General features: G+C 48.2%; 5 protein-coding genes across 5 annotated transcripts; 3 read left to right on the top strand and 2 right to left on the bottom strand.

The window, feature by feature from the left end:
- Positions 1-226: 226 nt before the first annotated feature.
- Positions 227-2682, top strand: GLAREA_11251 (WD40 repeat-like protein; the record flags this gene model as incomplete). The annotated part of the gene is made up of 3 exons (XM_008079440.1): positions 227-274; positions 356-1430; positions 1484-2682. 3 exons carry the CDS (start codon positions 227-229, stop codon positions 2680-2682), a joined length of 2322 nt encoding a protein of 773 aa, XP_008077631.1.
- Positions 2683-3354: 672 nt separating this feature from the next.
- On the bottom strand, positions 3355-4325 carry GLAREA_11250 (uncharacterized protein; the record flags this gene model as incomplete). Its single annotated transcript, XM_008079439.1, has 3 exons — positions 3355-3549; positions 3618-3946; positions 4175-4325. The coding sequence occupies 3 exons, from the start codon at positions 4323-4325 to the stop codon at positions 3355-3357; spliced, it is 675 nt and encodes a 224-aa protein (XP_008077630.1).
- Positions 4326-5901: 1576 nt separating this feature from the next.
- Positions 5902-8250, top strand: GLAREA_11249 (Thioredoxin-like protein; the record flags this gene model as incomplete). Its single annotated transcript, XM_008079438.1, has 6 exons — positions 5902-6593; positions 6644-7184; positions 7310-7404; positions 7472-7649; positions 7698-7781; positions 7828-8250. The coding sequence occupies 6 exons, from the start codon at positions 5902-5904 to the stop codon at positions 8248-8250; spliced, it is 2013 nt and encodes a 670-aa protein (XP_008077629.1).
- Positions 8251-8518: 268 nt separating this feature from the next.
- On the bottom strand, positions 8519-9833 carry GLAREA_11248 (Actin-like ATPase; the record flags this gene model as incomplete). The annotated part of the gene is made up of 2 exons (XM_008079437.1): positions 8519-9002; positions 9067-9833. 2 exons carry the CDS (start codon positions 9831-9833, stop codon positions 8519-8521), a joined length of 1251 nt encoding a protein of 416 aa, XP_008077628.1.
- Positions 9834-10985: 1152 nt separating this feature from the next.
- Positions 10986-13796, top strand: GLAREA_11247 (thiamine diphosphate-binding fold (THDP-binding); the record flags this gene model as incomplete). Its single annotated transcript, XM_008079436.1, has 7 exons — positions 10986-11148; positions 11209-11275; positions 11333-11731; positions 11791-11911; positions 12019-12114; positions 12164-12982; positions 13029-13796. 7 exons carry the CDS (start codon positions 10986-10988, stop codon positions 13794-13796), a joined length of 2433 nt encoding a protein of 810 aa, XP_008077627.1.
- Between the last annotated feature and the right edge of the window lie 333 nt (positions 13797-14129).

Below are 14129 nucleotides of genomic sequence, written 5' to 3'. Positions count from 1 at the left end.
GTCCACATCAGGTAAGGTGCCTCTTCTCTTTGGGAGATTGGAGCCGATGCTAGTCGATCGATAAGGATCATGTGACTCTTATCATAAACGCCCCGCCATTCCGGTACACGCAATGTTCAAGACCTAGAACGAGAGAGAGCCTCTGATTTATTTGTCAAAAGGACGAGGTCAAACCTGACGAGTTTCTCGAGCGCCCAACTGTTGTTTTTCTAGACGCGAACCCGACATGAGCGAATATAAGCTGTCTGCCTCCCTCATAGGCCATGAGGATGATGTAAGTAAATACATGTTCAGTTGCCTCTCCTAGCTTGTTCTGAGGTTCGAGTATAATCAAATTTAACGAACAACGAAATAGGTCCGCGCTGTCATATCTCCTACAGCAAACGCTATAATATCCGCGTCACGCGATGGAACAGTACGCCTGTGGAAGCTTCTCTCGAATAGCCCGCCACTATACGATGCGGTGATCTCCTCGAACTCCACAAGCTTTGTGAACAGTCTTGCATATCTTCAACCAAGCGACGATTTCCCCGATGGTTTGATCATATCTGGTGGAAAGGATACGGTTATTGAGGTGCGGAATCCGGCCAAAGGTCCTGAAGACAGCGCTGAGGCGTTGTTGCTCGGGCATGGGAACAACATCTGTGCACTCGATGTCGCTTCCGATGGAAAATACATCATTAGTGGTGGTTGGGACTCTGAAGCCAGAGTGTGGCCTGTTGGCAAGTGGGAATCCGAGGTCGTTCTGAGAGAGCATCAAGGAAGTGTTTGGGGTGTCCTAGCCTACGATTCGGATACGGTGATCACTGGGTGCGCTGATAAGTTGATTCGAGTGTGGACCACGAGCGGTAAACTGGTGAGGACAATTCGCGGGACAGAAGATTGTGTTCGAGCACTATGCCGCATACCAAAAGGTCATCCATCTGGGGCAGATTTTGCTTCTGCGGGTAACGACGGCAAGATCAGGTTTTGGACGCTTTCTGGACAACAAGTTGGCCAATTTCAAGCACACGACAGCTATATATACTCTCTTGCAATGTCGAAGTCGGGTGAAATGTTTAGCTCTGGAGAGGACAGGTCAGTCCGAGTCTGGAAGGGTAGCGAATGCCAACAGACGATCACACACCCAGCAATTTCGGTCTGGGATGTAGCTGTCTGCCCGGATAACGGAGACATTGTGACTGGAGCCAGTGATAGAATAGTCAGAGTTTTTACACGGGATGTGTCTCGTGCCGCTGATGCTGAGACCACCAGACAATTCGAGGATTCAGTAAAGCAGTCTTCAATCCCTCAGCAATCTCTACCAGAAGTCAACAAAGAAGAACTGCCAGGTCCTCAATTTCTCAGCTCTAAATCAGGTACGAAGGAGGGCCAAGTGCAAATGATTCGGGAACCGAATGGGTCCGTTACTGCACATCAATGGTCTGCCGGTAAAAGTCTCCTTGATATTTGGTCTAATGAGCGAGTCTTGCTAACTATTCAGGCCAAGGACAGTGGATTAACGTGGGCACCGTTGTGGATGCAGTTGGCAGTAGTGGGAAGAAGGTTGATTACCTTGGGAAAGAATACGATTACGTATTTGACGTTGATATTGAGGATGGCAAGCCGGCCCTGAAACTGCCTTATAATCTGTCTCAGAATCCGTATGAGGCCGCCACGAAATTCATTAATGATAATGAGCTGCCAATTACCTACCTCGACCAGGTTTCGGATTTCATTACTGCAAATACCCAGGGAGCTACTATAGGCTCACAGCAGGAGGTTGTGTCGGCACCTGATGCCTGGGGCAGTGATAACAGATATCGCCCTGGGGATGAGGCTGCTGCCAGGACTACCACCGGAGCGCCGCCCAAGATTGTTCCACAAAAAGAATATCTCAGTATTCTGGCAGCTCGCGTCGCAGCGATGCAAAAGAAAATCGTTGAGCTGAATCAAGCACTAATACAGGATGGTCATAAGGATGTCTCCTTAAACCCAGCCGAACTATCCGCACTTGCAGGTATATGCGAAAAGCTAGGCTCAGCAAACGAAGCAATGAAGTTGAAAAACGTTACCGATGGACTCCAGTTGGCGGTTAAGCTCGTCACTGCGTGGCCTTATAAGGATCGCCTCCCAGGTCTCGACCTCCTCCGTCTACTGGCGACCACTTCGGAAATGGCATCGTACTCATACAAAGGTGGCTCGATACTTGACGTTCTCATTTCTGCGTCATCAGAAAACTCACCACCGTCAGAAAATCATGTTATGATGGCGGTTCGTGCCTTTGTCAACCTTTTCACGTCTGATGAGGGACGAGTGTTGGCCATGAAGCGATTTGAAGAGGTACAGACATTCATCACCTCTCACCTCGCGAACACCAGTAACCGCAATCTGCTAGTAGCTGTTTCTACGGTATATATCAATTATGCCGTGTACTTTGCTACTGTACCCGAATCCACATCCTTTGAGCATGTGGTCGCCATATATGATACACTCTCCAAACTTCTTACCACACAATCAGACAGCGAGGTCATCTACCGATCTCTTGTCGCTACAGGAACACTTCTGACATTGGATGAAGACAGCAAAAATGCTGCGAAAGAAGTTTATGATATCAAGGGAGCCGTCGATAAAGCCTTGAGTAAAGCAAGTGATCCCAGGGTCAAGAATGTCGGAAAAGAAATAGGGTTGTTACTTCGATAATGAGACGACAGCTCTGATCCATGGCTGTGGTTGATTGCCACTAGTTGTTGAACACGGAGCTGCATTGCTTGGAGCATAGTAAATAAATTAAAAGACAAACGATGTTCAATAAAACCTGTAGGTTTGACGGATTGGGGATTTTGCAATGCAAGCACTCTCTGGCACACTTGTCTTCGAATTAGTCATTCGGGAGGAGTACTTTGGTGCACAAACGAAGCGGAGAGTTTCCAATCATTCATCGGGACTGTACTACAGGCGTAGAAGCCTTGTTGATACCATGGAAAATCACATATCCGCCATCGAAATTAGATGACCTCAAAAGAGTCTCGGGGGCTAAAGCCTATAGTTGTTAAATGATTGGAATCATCAAATGGTGAATGGCTACTTTGTCGCTCCGTACCCTTTCCTGTACAGTTCCTACTCCTTGCCTCAAATATCCGACGCCCTCGACCTCGAAACAATTACAAAAGGAATATATGCTCCCACAAAGACCATTTCCGAAACTCCAGATATACAAATCCGCTAAGGGACATTGAAATGCATGCGTCGAAATATCTACACTATCGCTCTTCTTATAGTCTTCTCTCTTTAATCGGTTTTCCGCCTGGACCCTCAGGCCTATCACATTCCGACCCAACTGGGTATGTTGCACATCCTGCTCACAACTGCTTATTATAAAAGAGCCCACAACGCCAAGGCAAGTAGAGGTAGGAATGAGGCAACCTCCATCGTCCTTTGAGCTGAAGAGGCAGAAGCGGAGATAGAATAGACATTGTTGAATGCGAGATCGGAACTATTGAAGCAGTTTGAAGCGTTGACCTCATTGATTTCTGGATCCAGCGGGTCGGCGAAGGTAATGTCTACGCACTATTATCAAAGTATTAGCATTGATAGGTGATAGGATAGAGAATTTTGAGATTGCTTTCTCTACGTACCGAATACAACGCCGCCCCATGCAAAGCAGTCTCTACCACCTGAATGGTGGCATTGTCGCCAACTTTTACAGATGCGTTCACGGGAAGAGGTACCTGAGGTAGGCAGAAGGTTCCTGGGTAGGGATTCTTGCTAGGACCAACGATTTGGAAGACTGGCACCATGGGGAAGGACATATTGGGTGGACCGTGATCAGGACCGTCTGTGCCGAAGCCTAGATTCATGTAGAAAAACGCCGTAGCATGTCCTTGAAACCATCCTGGTTGAATAGCGATAGCGCCACCGGTTATGGGCCATTTGGTGCGGTTCGTGGTTGTGAAGTGTCCGCCGCCTAAGCAAGATTAGACCACTGTCTTCTAACGACTTATGGATGCCAAAGAAAAGGCGTATAACCCCTGCTCAAAAGAAATATTTCCCCGTAGGAGGAAGAAATAAGAATGGGAGCGATAGAGTCGATAGAATGGTATTGAATGACATGAGTTCTAGTATGAAAATGGCGCTAAACATGCTCATCGAGGACTTGTGGACCCAGGAACAATACAAAAAGAGGAATACTCACAAGGATACATCCATTGCATCCCATATGGCCATGTCTCGTTCGTGATTAGATTGTCTCCTCTCCAGCCCGGGTATGTGATAACGGTATGTGCTTGAACTGCCGACAGGATGACGGCCGTCACCGCAAGGGCGCGTGATATCCTCGAGAACATGGCGAGAATCGTGTGAGGCTAATTCTTCTTTCGTTGTCGTTTTTTATGCTGTCGTTTCACTGCGTCGCAAAGACACACAGGAGGCTATCTTCGTGGTGGTAATCAAATCCGGTGGGTGAGGAGGCGCGCAGCAAATGAGTCAAAGGCGAGATGCTCAAGACAAAGAGACACAATCACAGTCGACTCAGTGGGTTGAAGGTAGATGAAGATTACCACGGCGCAGACTCTAGGAGAAAGGTCAGAGTGAGATGGAGAGGAGAGGAGAGGAGAGGACAGGAAAGGAAGAGACGAGGTGGGCAAGCGGTCGTGAAAATGCAGCCATCTTGGCTGTCAGCGTCCTTAAGTTCGAGGGCTCACATTGGGCTGGACCAACAGCACCTGGAAGCCAGCGACGAGTAAGAAGAGGGGAGCGAGGCAGAGGGAGGGTTGCGAAGTTGTGTGAGAGGGTGCGAGGTGCAGTGGCAGCAGATGGGCGGCTGTATGGGGCCAATGAGGGCAGTGACTCTTTCCCCACCCACCGCATCCGTGCCTTCACCGGGAATAGGCTCGAGGTGTCTTGCATGCAACATTCAATCGTTGGCCCAATCAGCTCATCTACGCGCCCAGCGGGTCTGGAGTGCATGGATAAGTCCAGATAAGTGCGGGCGCGAAGAGATGGGCAAATCATTCAACCTCAGGTAGGCGAGGGTGAAGTTAAGCTTCGGGACTTCGGATGTGCACTGAGAAAGTGATTCGGATAGCCGCTGGGTCTGTTTGCTGTCCACGCAGAGCGAAGAGAAGACATTGGAGATGTTGGGGAAGATCAATACTCCCGCCTTGGTCAGAATTTATTTGACTGGAAATGGTTATCGACTACCTATTTGTGGATGCTCTAGCTCGTGATGCTTGAGCCTTGGTGCGTGGAGATGGACTGCAGGGACCGAAATAGTCACAGTTGACTGTCAGTACGGCAGCTGCAGGGACCGAAATAGACCTCCATAGAGAATATTCTTGTGCGACCGTTTTCTTTGCCGACGGTGATATGGATACCTCGATCGATGGTGTAAGCAGAGGGCTATAACATTATACTTTTTAATGGGATAGTATTTCTACCAAATCAAAGTTTTGCTAAGAGCCCACGACTTGTATTAGAGAGCAATAGTAGGAGAGCAACACAGTACCTAGGTAGTTGCAATAAAATGCTATGCCTCTCTTTAGTACGACCATTGACTTACTGGTGACTAAACTACCTCTCCAATTAAACTCAAACTCCTTACCTAGGTAGTCAACTCTGAGGTTGACCTTAAAGTCACAAATGTCAAACTGCTCCGTGCCTAACTACCTATAGGTAGGTACCTACCTAGGTACAACAGGAATGGTACTTGTAATTCGGATAGCTAGCGACGGGAGTTATTTTACGGCTGACAAGCACGTGTTATATGCTGGTCCTAAATCACATGATATGGTACGCCCCACTGCCAGCCACCTGTACCAATGATCCCTGCTTACAAAGCAGCGAGCGCGCTGGGAACGAAAACTGCGATAAACAGTTCGACGATACCAGCACCGTAAAGCGGCATGTATTGTACTGTATAGGATGGATCCTCTACATCACCAATTCAGTAGCCTCCAACCACAAGCTACTCGAGATCTCCAGCATGGCCACGGCCAGCAACACCTCTCCCATCATGCCTTGACCTCGCAAACCGCCGGTTTGGACCTCAGCGGTCTCGACGATACGGACCATGTTTACCAGGAGCTGAATCGCATGCAGGATGGACATGCTGCTTTCCAGTCGCAAAACCCCTTCGAGAGAAACCATCTACACGCGCCTCTCCATGACCATTCCCCCCTCCATGCCGGCCATACTCTTCACGACAGTCACCCTCCTCACACGACCCTTCACGATTCACACCCCCCGCTTCACGATCCTCATCCTCCCTTACACGACTCACATCCTCCTCTGCACGATAACCAGACTTCTCTCCACGATGACCATGCCTCAATCCACATCCAAAACAATGGCAGCCCTCACCCGCTGCCCCATACCCCACAACATAGCAATGGCGGTCAGTTCGGCATGTTGACTGGAGGTCCAGTCCAGCACAATGCGATCAGCCGACTCCAAGAAGAAGAGCTATTTGGGCCACCCCCTCCGGTACCTGAGGGTTCCGACCAGCAGAGCAACGGCCACCAAAGTAATAGACTGGTTGATAATCCACCAAATCTGGACGAATGGCGACAGAAGCTCTTTGACGTTGATCAAATGATTACTTTAAGCGAGGACGAGTAATCATGGCACCCCGTAGTTTGCAACTGATACTGACCTGCCTTGGTAGATACAACACATATTTCCCCCATGTCGATAACGTTTACTCTCATCGATCCACGCAAAAGTACAAGAAAAAGCCCTTCGTATCACATTATTGGGATTGTCGTCTGAAGGGACGGCCACCAGGAACGCCAAAGTCAGATGATCCAAACAAAAAAAAGCGCAAGAGGACAGCTCGCGAGCGTGATCTCTGTGATGTCAAGATCAAGATTACCGAATACTTCCCCGGTGCCTTGCAACAAGCTGGATTCGAGCCGGAAAACGGTGGTCAGCCGGCTTCAAGTAATGGCTTCTTTGGATCAAATGAGGCCGCTCAAGGTTCCCAATTTGGCGTGTCTATTGTTAATCCAACCCATCCAGCCAGCCACCCAGGTGCGAATAGCGCGCGTTATTACACTATCCAGCGTGTTAATGGCAATGGTGGCAATGGCAAGGGCGACGGTGTTCCAGGACCTCACAAACACGACCTTGCCGAGAGCGATAGAGTTAAGAAAAACAGCGTTCAACGTATGATGTCTAAGAAGGAGAAGGAAGATAAAAAGCAGCAGGTAAGACTTTTCTACATCCCGCTTCGATGAACTTCCAGGAACAATTTTGGGATACGCATGATTTATATCCCTGGGTGGTTTCCGCTTCTGTTGTAGAAATGCTTCGCTAATTTCTTACAACGCAGAAAACATACCATAAGAAGGCTAGCGGCACTGCCTTGATGACCGTTAAGAAACACTCCAAGGACCATGAACTCAAGCTTTATGGTAGTTGTCATTGGTAGGTCTTCTTGGCTCCCGCCTCGCTTTAACATCCAAGGCATGTCGCTAATCTATCTTGCCTTTAGCCCTTTTGTTCAGCGAGTCTGGATCGCGTTAGAAGCCAAAGGGGTCCCTTACCAATACGTAGAGGTAGACCAACTTAAAAAACCACAAGCTCTTCTAGATATTAGTAATGCTGGATTGGTGCCTGCGTTACGCAGCAATAATTTCAGCATGAGTGACAGCACAGTCCTCCTCGAATACGTGTGTACAACCCACTTTTTTTATGACTCGACTAATGTATTGCAATAGCTAGAAGACTCTATGCCCAATGTCGCCCCGATGATGCCACCCCATCCCCAAGACAGAGCCATAGCTAGACTTTGGGCCAGTCATGTAGGTGTTAGATGTCCTTACTAAAGCACTATCTAACCCTTGACAGATTGATCGAAAAATTATACCCGCGTTCTATTCCCTTTTACTGAATCAGGATTTTGCCAAACAAGCCGAGTACACAAAGAAACTCCAAGATGTTATTCAGACGCTTGTGCATTCGTCGGATGCAATAGGCCCGTTTTTCATGGGCCCATACTTGTCTTATGTTGACGTTATGTTTGCTCCTTGGATGCTCAGGCTTTCAAGAGTCATGAAACATTACAGAGGTTGGCAAGATCCCGTTGGTGGCACTCGATGGGCAGCCTGGATGGACGCTATCGAGACTAACGAACACATTCGTAACACAACATCATCGGACGATCTTTACATTGACAGCTATGAACCTTACGCACAGAATCGTACTGGCACGACCGGCCTTGCTGACATAACGAATGGTGGGATCAATCTAACCCTACCGGCAGGACATTAATACTCTTAGCATGGATCTATAATCCGAATCTGCCGGCTGAACATCAGGATTCTTATTAGGGCTCGTCCTGTACAGCCGGTTACTGGTGGATTGGTCATCTAATAGCGGCAAAACAGAACGCTAACATGACCATGTATGATATAATAAACTAAGCCATGCTCGAAACTTAATCGATGAGACAGAGGGCTCTTTGCCAACTACAGGGCGAGCCGAGCGAAAACCGACTTTGCTCTTTTAATTATTTTCATTGATCATGAATTAGCTGTCTTCAACTAAACAACTGCTCATCCGTGGCACACAATCTCGCCATCTCAAACTGCTCATCAGTAGCACACACCAGTGTTCGGTGTCGTGCGTCTCTTGCTCCAACATCTTGCACGATGCCGGATATTTCCTTGTCATTCTCTTCCTCATCAATGGTAAATCCCAGGCAGCCTACGTCTTCTGTGACTCGTTTTCTCAGTTTGCTACTCTTTTCCCCAATGCCACCAGCAAAGACGAGGGCATCCACGTTTCCATGTAAAGTCACATAATAACTTCCAATGTACGAACAGATTCTATCGACTAAGATGTCGAATGCAAGTTTGTGAGACCTCTCCGAGGAGGATGCAATCGTTCCAAAGTTTGTGGTACCGGTCAATGATTTCCATCCACTTTCTTTATTGAGGATTTCTTCAGCGCGCGAGATGTGCAAAGAAGAGGTCGAGGCTGGCGAGAGTTTACCAACGTCGGAGGCGTAGTGAAAAACCAGACTTTTTACGAGCAGACATTAGTCGGTATCGCTCCGGCTCGGAACGGGGGGGTGGAACAACAAACCTGGGGTCAACACTACCACTTCTCGTTGCACCAGGCAAGCCCGCCAGAGGTGTCAGTCCCATGGAAGTATCCCAGCTCTTTCCATCCTTTACAGCGCAGGCAGATGCGCCGCTGCCCAGATGGAGGATAATCAAGCTGGTTTTCCCGATGTCTTTGCCCAGAAATTCAGCTACGCTTCTAGTTATAAAAGAATAACTGATTCCATGGAAGCCGTATTTTCTCAATTTATTTTTCCGAGCGATCTCTTGGTTTATGGGGTAAGTGCGTATGTGCTCGGGAATTGTATGGTGGAACTGGGAATCGAAGACTGCTATGTTCCGCGTATGGGGAAGATCCGAGATGCAAAAGCGTACGATTTCCAAAGCTGAGGAGTTGTGGAGCGGAGCGAGGTCGGTGAGTACTTCCAGATGGTCGTATGTTTCTTTGTCAATGATCTTTGGCTCCTCGTAGTCTCCGCCATGGACTACGCGATGGCATGCGATGCCAACATCTTCTTTCGAATTGATCTCGCTCAGCTCTGGATCTCCTATCAACATGTCCAGCATGTGTTTGAACGCATCATTCTGACTCGAGATTTTGCTCGACACTTCTTCGCCCTTGTGGATTGGTTTGGAACCACGCGTGTACTTCAGTCGAGGCGGAGGCGATGTAAGACCGTCAATCTGAGTCTCAGCAATCTGTTTTGGCGACCGGCCTTGACTCGCGGAGAAAACGGATATCTTCACCGACGAGGATCCAGCGTTAATGGAGAGTATGATCTTCGCCATGTTGATGCCGAATGAGTGCGCAAAGTAGGCGGGCGGAGGATCTACGATGTAGTGGGATAAATACAACGATGCGAATGGGAAATCGCAAGTCGATGGGAAAGCTACATACTAGACCAAACCAACGGCTACCGCTGCCCAAGCCCTCGGAATTCGATGGGAACGAACGAGTTCCTCTGAGGATGAGACGGATGGGAATGGGACCACAAACGGCATGACGCGACATGCCATAGACCCCTCCGAGCCCTCGGCTTCCCCCACCTCATCGTACTGTTTGCGGTCTGCGTGCGATAAGCCGTTATCACAAGCGAGTGGGAGCCAGCGATCTGGAATATGGGATGGGCAGGGCACGGGCCCGCTTCGGCACGAACGGGATTTTCCCTATTCCGATTACATCAATGAGCACAGTACCTGGGTATATCTTATCTTGGCATATTGTCTAAGCATGTTACAGTGTAGTGCAAAGAGTTTGCACCCATGTCTACATAACTATTCATAATAAAATTTAGCGAACCAATAGAAAAATCAGAATCCTAGACGCTAATTCATTATTGGTTCGTTTATTTGCATAAAGCTGACATGGGTGCAAACTCTTTGCACTGCACTGTAGGTACCTAGATATATTGCTATTTCTCCCTTCATGTCGTCGACTAACAGACGACAGCCGAATTCGATTTCTCAGATGGTCAGGCCATAGCAAGCTAAGACCCCGTGCTGACTATGGCACCGCACCTCTGAGCCCGGATGTTTGTGCGCCCAGGCATCTGTTTCTTCTCAACTTCTCAGCAACTCTTATACTGAAGGCTATGACGTTAGCCTTGTTTTCACACGCCGGCCATCCTGCGGGTCGTTCCAGCAAGGCGTTGGCTGAACATTAGTTGTCGACCTATGTTTGACTGCTTCTAGCCCTCTAGCCCTCTAGGCCATGTAACCGGAGCTTTCGGCCGTTGAGTGACGTCTTATCCTCTGTAGCTCGGAGTGGTGGGTAGAGGACGACTGTTTTGATCTATCTCTTCACGTACAAGTAAAATCAACATAAACGTCGTGCCTGCTGTTGATTCTCTGATCTCTTTTTCACAGCCTTCTTCCTCCGAGTACTCCTCCTGCTTCACCGTTCTTTCACTCCTGACCGGCCACGGTATAACACGCGTAAACATGCCTGGGGAAGAGATTGACAGAGCAAACCCGCAGGCCTTGGCCTCGCTGATTCCGGATGCGGTGCTTGAGCTATCAATCAAGCTCCAAACATTGAAGCTGGAAGATGCCGATCTGAAGGGTCTTGAGCTGTTCAGACGCGCGAGTAACTACATTGCTGCTGGTAAGTCAACCGATCAGGATCCAGAAAGGAAGAGATGCTAGGAACGCACTAACTGCTAAGCTATGATATTTTTGAGCGACAATGCTTATCTGGAACGGGATCTTACATTTGATGATATCAAACCCAGGTAAGTAAACAAGTACCTCGCATAGTCCACAGAATGTTCAATTAACTAGGCTGCTAGACTACTTGGCCATTGGGGAACATGCCCAGGCCTCACTCTGGTCTACGCACATCTCAACTATCTTACTCGCAAAAACAACCTCGACACAATCTATGTTGTAGGTCCGGGTCATGGAGCACCAGCTATCCTCGCCTCTTTATGGCTTGAAGGAAGTCTTGAACGCTTCTATCCCCAATACACTCAAAACAAACAAGGGCTCCACAATTTAATCACCGGCTTCTCTACTCCCCATGGTTTTCCCTCGCACATCAACGCTGAAACCCCAGGAGCGATCCATGAGGGTGGCGAACTAGGTTACGCACTTTCGGTCTCGTTTGGTGCAGTTATGGATAACCCTGATCTGATTGTAGCTTGTATCGTGGGTGACGGTGAAGCCGAAACTGGTCCTACTGCTGCTGCGTAAGAACCCTTTGCCCCCCAACGTTTCAATCTAGAAGTAGGTGCTTACATACTCTTAGATGGCACGCAGCAAAGTATATCGATCCGGCGGAAAGCGGTGCTGTAATCCCCATTGTTCACGTTAATGGGTTCAAAATCTCTGAGCGTACTATCTATGGGTGTATGGATGACAAGGAAATGGTGACCTTGTTTACTGGGTATGGGTATCAATGTCGATTCGTTGAGGATTTGGACAATATTGCAAGTGTTGTTATCCTGAAGATCTTGCAAGGGCTAATCTTTACTAGGATCTTGATCTAGCAACAAGTTTTCAGTGGGCTCTTGACGAAATTCACAAGATCCAAAAGGCAGCTAGATCTGGCAAGCCTATCATGAAGCCACGAGTTCGTGATGATCTTCCGCTTCGATAAAATTCATGCTGACAGGTTCTAGTGGCCAGTTCTGATCATGCGCACCCCTAAAGGATGGTCTGGTCCAAAGATTGTAGACGGGGAATATGTCGAAGGCTCATTCCATGCCCACCAAGTCCCCCTCATGGCCGCAAAATCGAACAAGGATCAGCTGGCCGATCTTCAAAAATGGCTCTTGTCCTACAAGCCTTCAGACCTCTTCACTGAATTGGGGTCACCTGTTGATGCAATCTCAAATATCATACCATTAGAAAATGAGAAAAAACTTGGCCAACGGGCCGAGTCGTATAAAAAGCACGAGACTTTGAACCTCCCGGATTGGCAAAAATTCGGTGTGGAGAAAGGAGGAGAAGAGAGCTGCATGAAAACTATTGGAAACTTCCTCGACCAAGCCTTAGTGGATAACCCAAAGTCCCTCCGTATTTTCTCTCCAGACGAGTTGGTTTCAAATAAGTTAGACGCTGTACTTAGACATACTGGTCGAAACTTTCAATGGGACGAATTCTCGCACGCACAGGGTGGCCGTGTCATCGAAATCCTCTCCGAACATACATGTCAAGGTTTTCTTCAGGGCTACACCTTGACTGGTCGTACCGGAATCTTCCCATCCTATGAAAGTTTTCTTGGAATTATTCACACCATGATGGTGCAATATTCCAAGTTCAACAAAATGGCACGGGAAACTAATTGGAGAGCAAATATTTCCAGTATCAACTATCTAGAGACGAGCACGTGGACACGACAGGAGCACAACGGGTTTTCTCACCAAAATCCCAGCTTCATTGGAGCGGTTTTGAACTTGAAACCGGATGCAGCGAGAGTCTACTTCCCACCCGATGCGGTTAGTTTTCCTCCTGTCAACGTGAAGTAAATACTGATATCGATAGAACACGTTCCTTTCCACTATCGCCCATTGTCTACGGTCGAAGAATTACGTCAATCTTATGGTTGGCTCGAAGCAACCACAGCCAGTATTCTTGTCCGTGGAGGAAGCAGACAAGCATTGTCAAGCGGGTGCTTCTGTGTGGAAATTCGCATCGACAGACGAAGGACTAAACCCAGACGTCGTTTTGGTAGGCATAGGTTCCGAGCTGACCTTCGAAGTTGTAACTGCAGCCGCCATTCTCCGGCGCAAATGCCCTTCTCTCCGTGTTCGCGTTGTGAACGTGACCGACCTTATGATTCTCGAGTCCGCAACACAGCATCCCCATTCGCTCTCCGATGACGAATTTGCCTCTCTGTTCACCCCAGATAAACCGATTTTCTTCAACTACCATGGCTACTCCAACGAGATTCGTGGTCTACTGTTCGGTCGACCCAACTTGGAACGTGTGAGTATTGGCTGTTACAAGGAAGAAGGATCGACGACCACTCCTTTCGACATGATGCTGCGCAATGGTGTTTCTCGATATCATATCTGTGAAGCGGCTATCAAGGGTGGCGCCCGCGTCAACGAGAAGGTGGCACTCGATATGGTGTCATTATTGGCAGAGGTGAAACATCAGGTTGTCAAAGTTCAAGAGTACATTATGGCGACAGGGAAGGATCCTGAGGGAACTTTTGATATACCCAAGTTCCCTGGTACCGTTTTCGAGGAGGGGAAGAAGGGGAGCAGTGGCAGTGGGAGTAAAGAAGATGGTTTCTTTGTAAACTGATTTCTGTATATAATTTATCGGGCCACACTGGGCCGTTTGAGTTCATGTAAAAAAGTTTTAGCATATTATCTTGTCTTACGTTTGGTACCAGAATAATGAAGCTTGTGTTCAGTTATTTGGCGAGACTTGGAATTGTAAACTGAGTTCACGGCTTCAGAGTTAGTTACTTGATGACATGGGATCAAGACGGCGAACTGAAGATAGCTTCTCCCCGAAAAAGTGACAATGCCATCACGGACTATTCCCAAACCTTGTCCAATCATATGCCGATAAAGGGGATGAATGTCCTCCTCTGACCCACAATCTACACTGACCATAGAGAACGAGCACAGG

The sequence above is a fragment of the Glarea lozoyensis genome, assembly GCF_000409485.1.
Source record: "Glarea lozoyensis ATCC 20868 chromosome Unknown GLAREA11, whole genome shotgun sequence".
Taxonomy (NCBI): Eukaryota; Fungi; Ascomycota; class Leotiomycetes; order Helotiales; family Helotiaceae; genus Glarea; species Glarea lozoyensis.
Note: the sequence above shows the minus strand (reverse complement) of the source record. Positions and strands in the feature narration are given on the sequence as shown.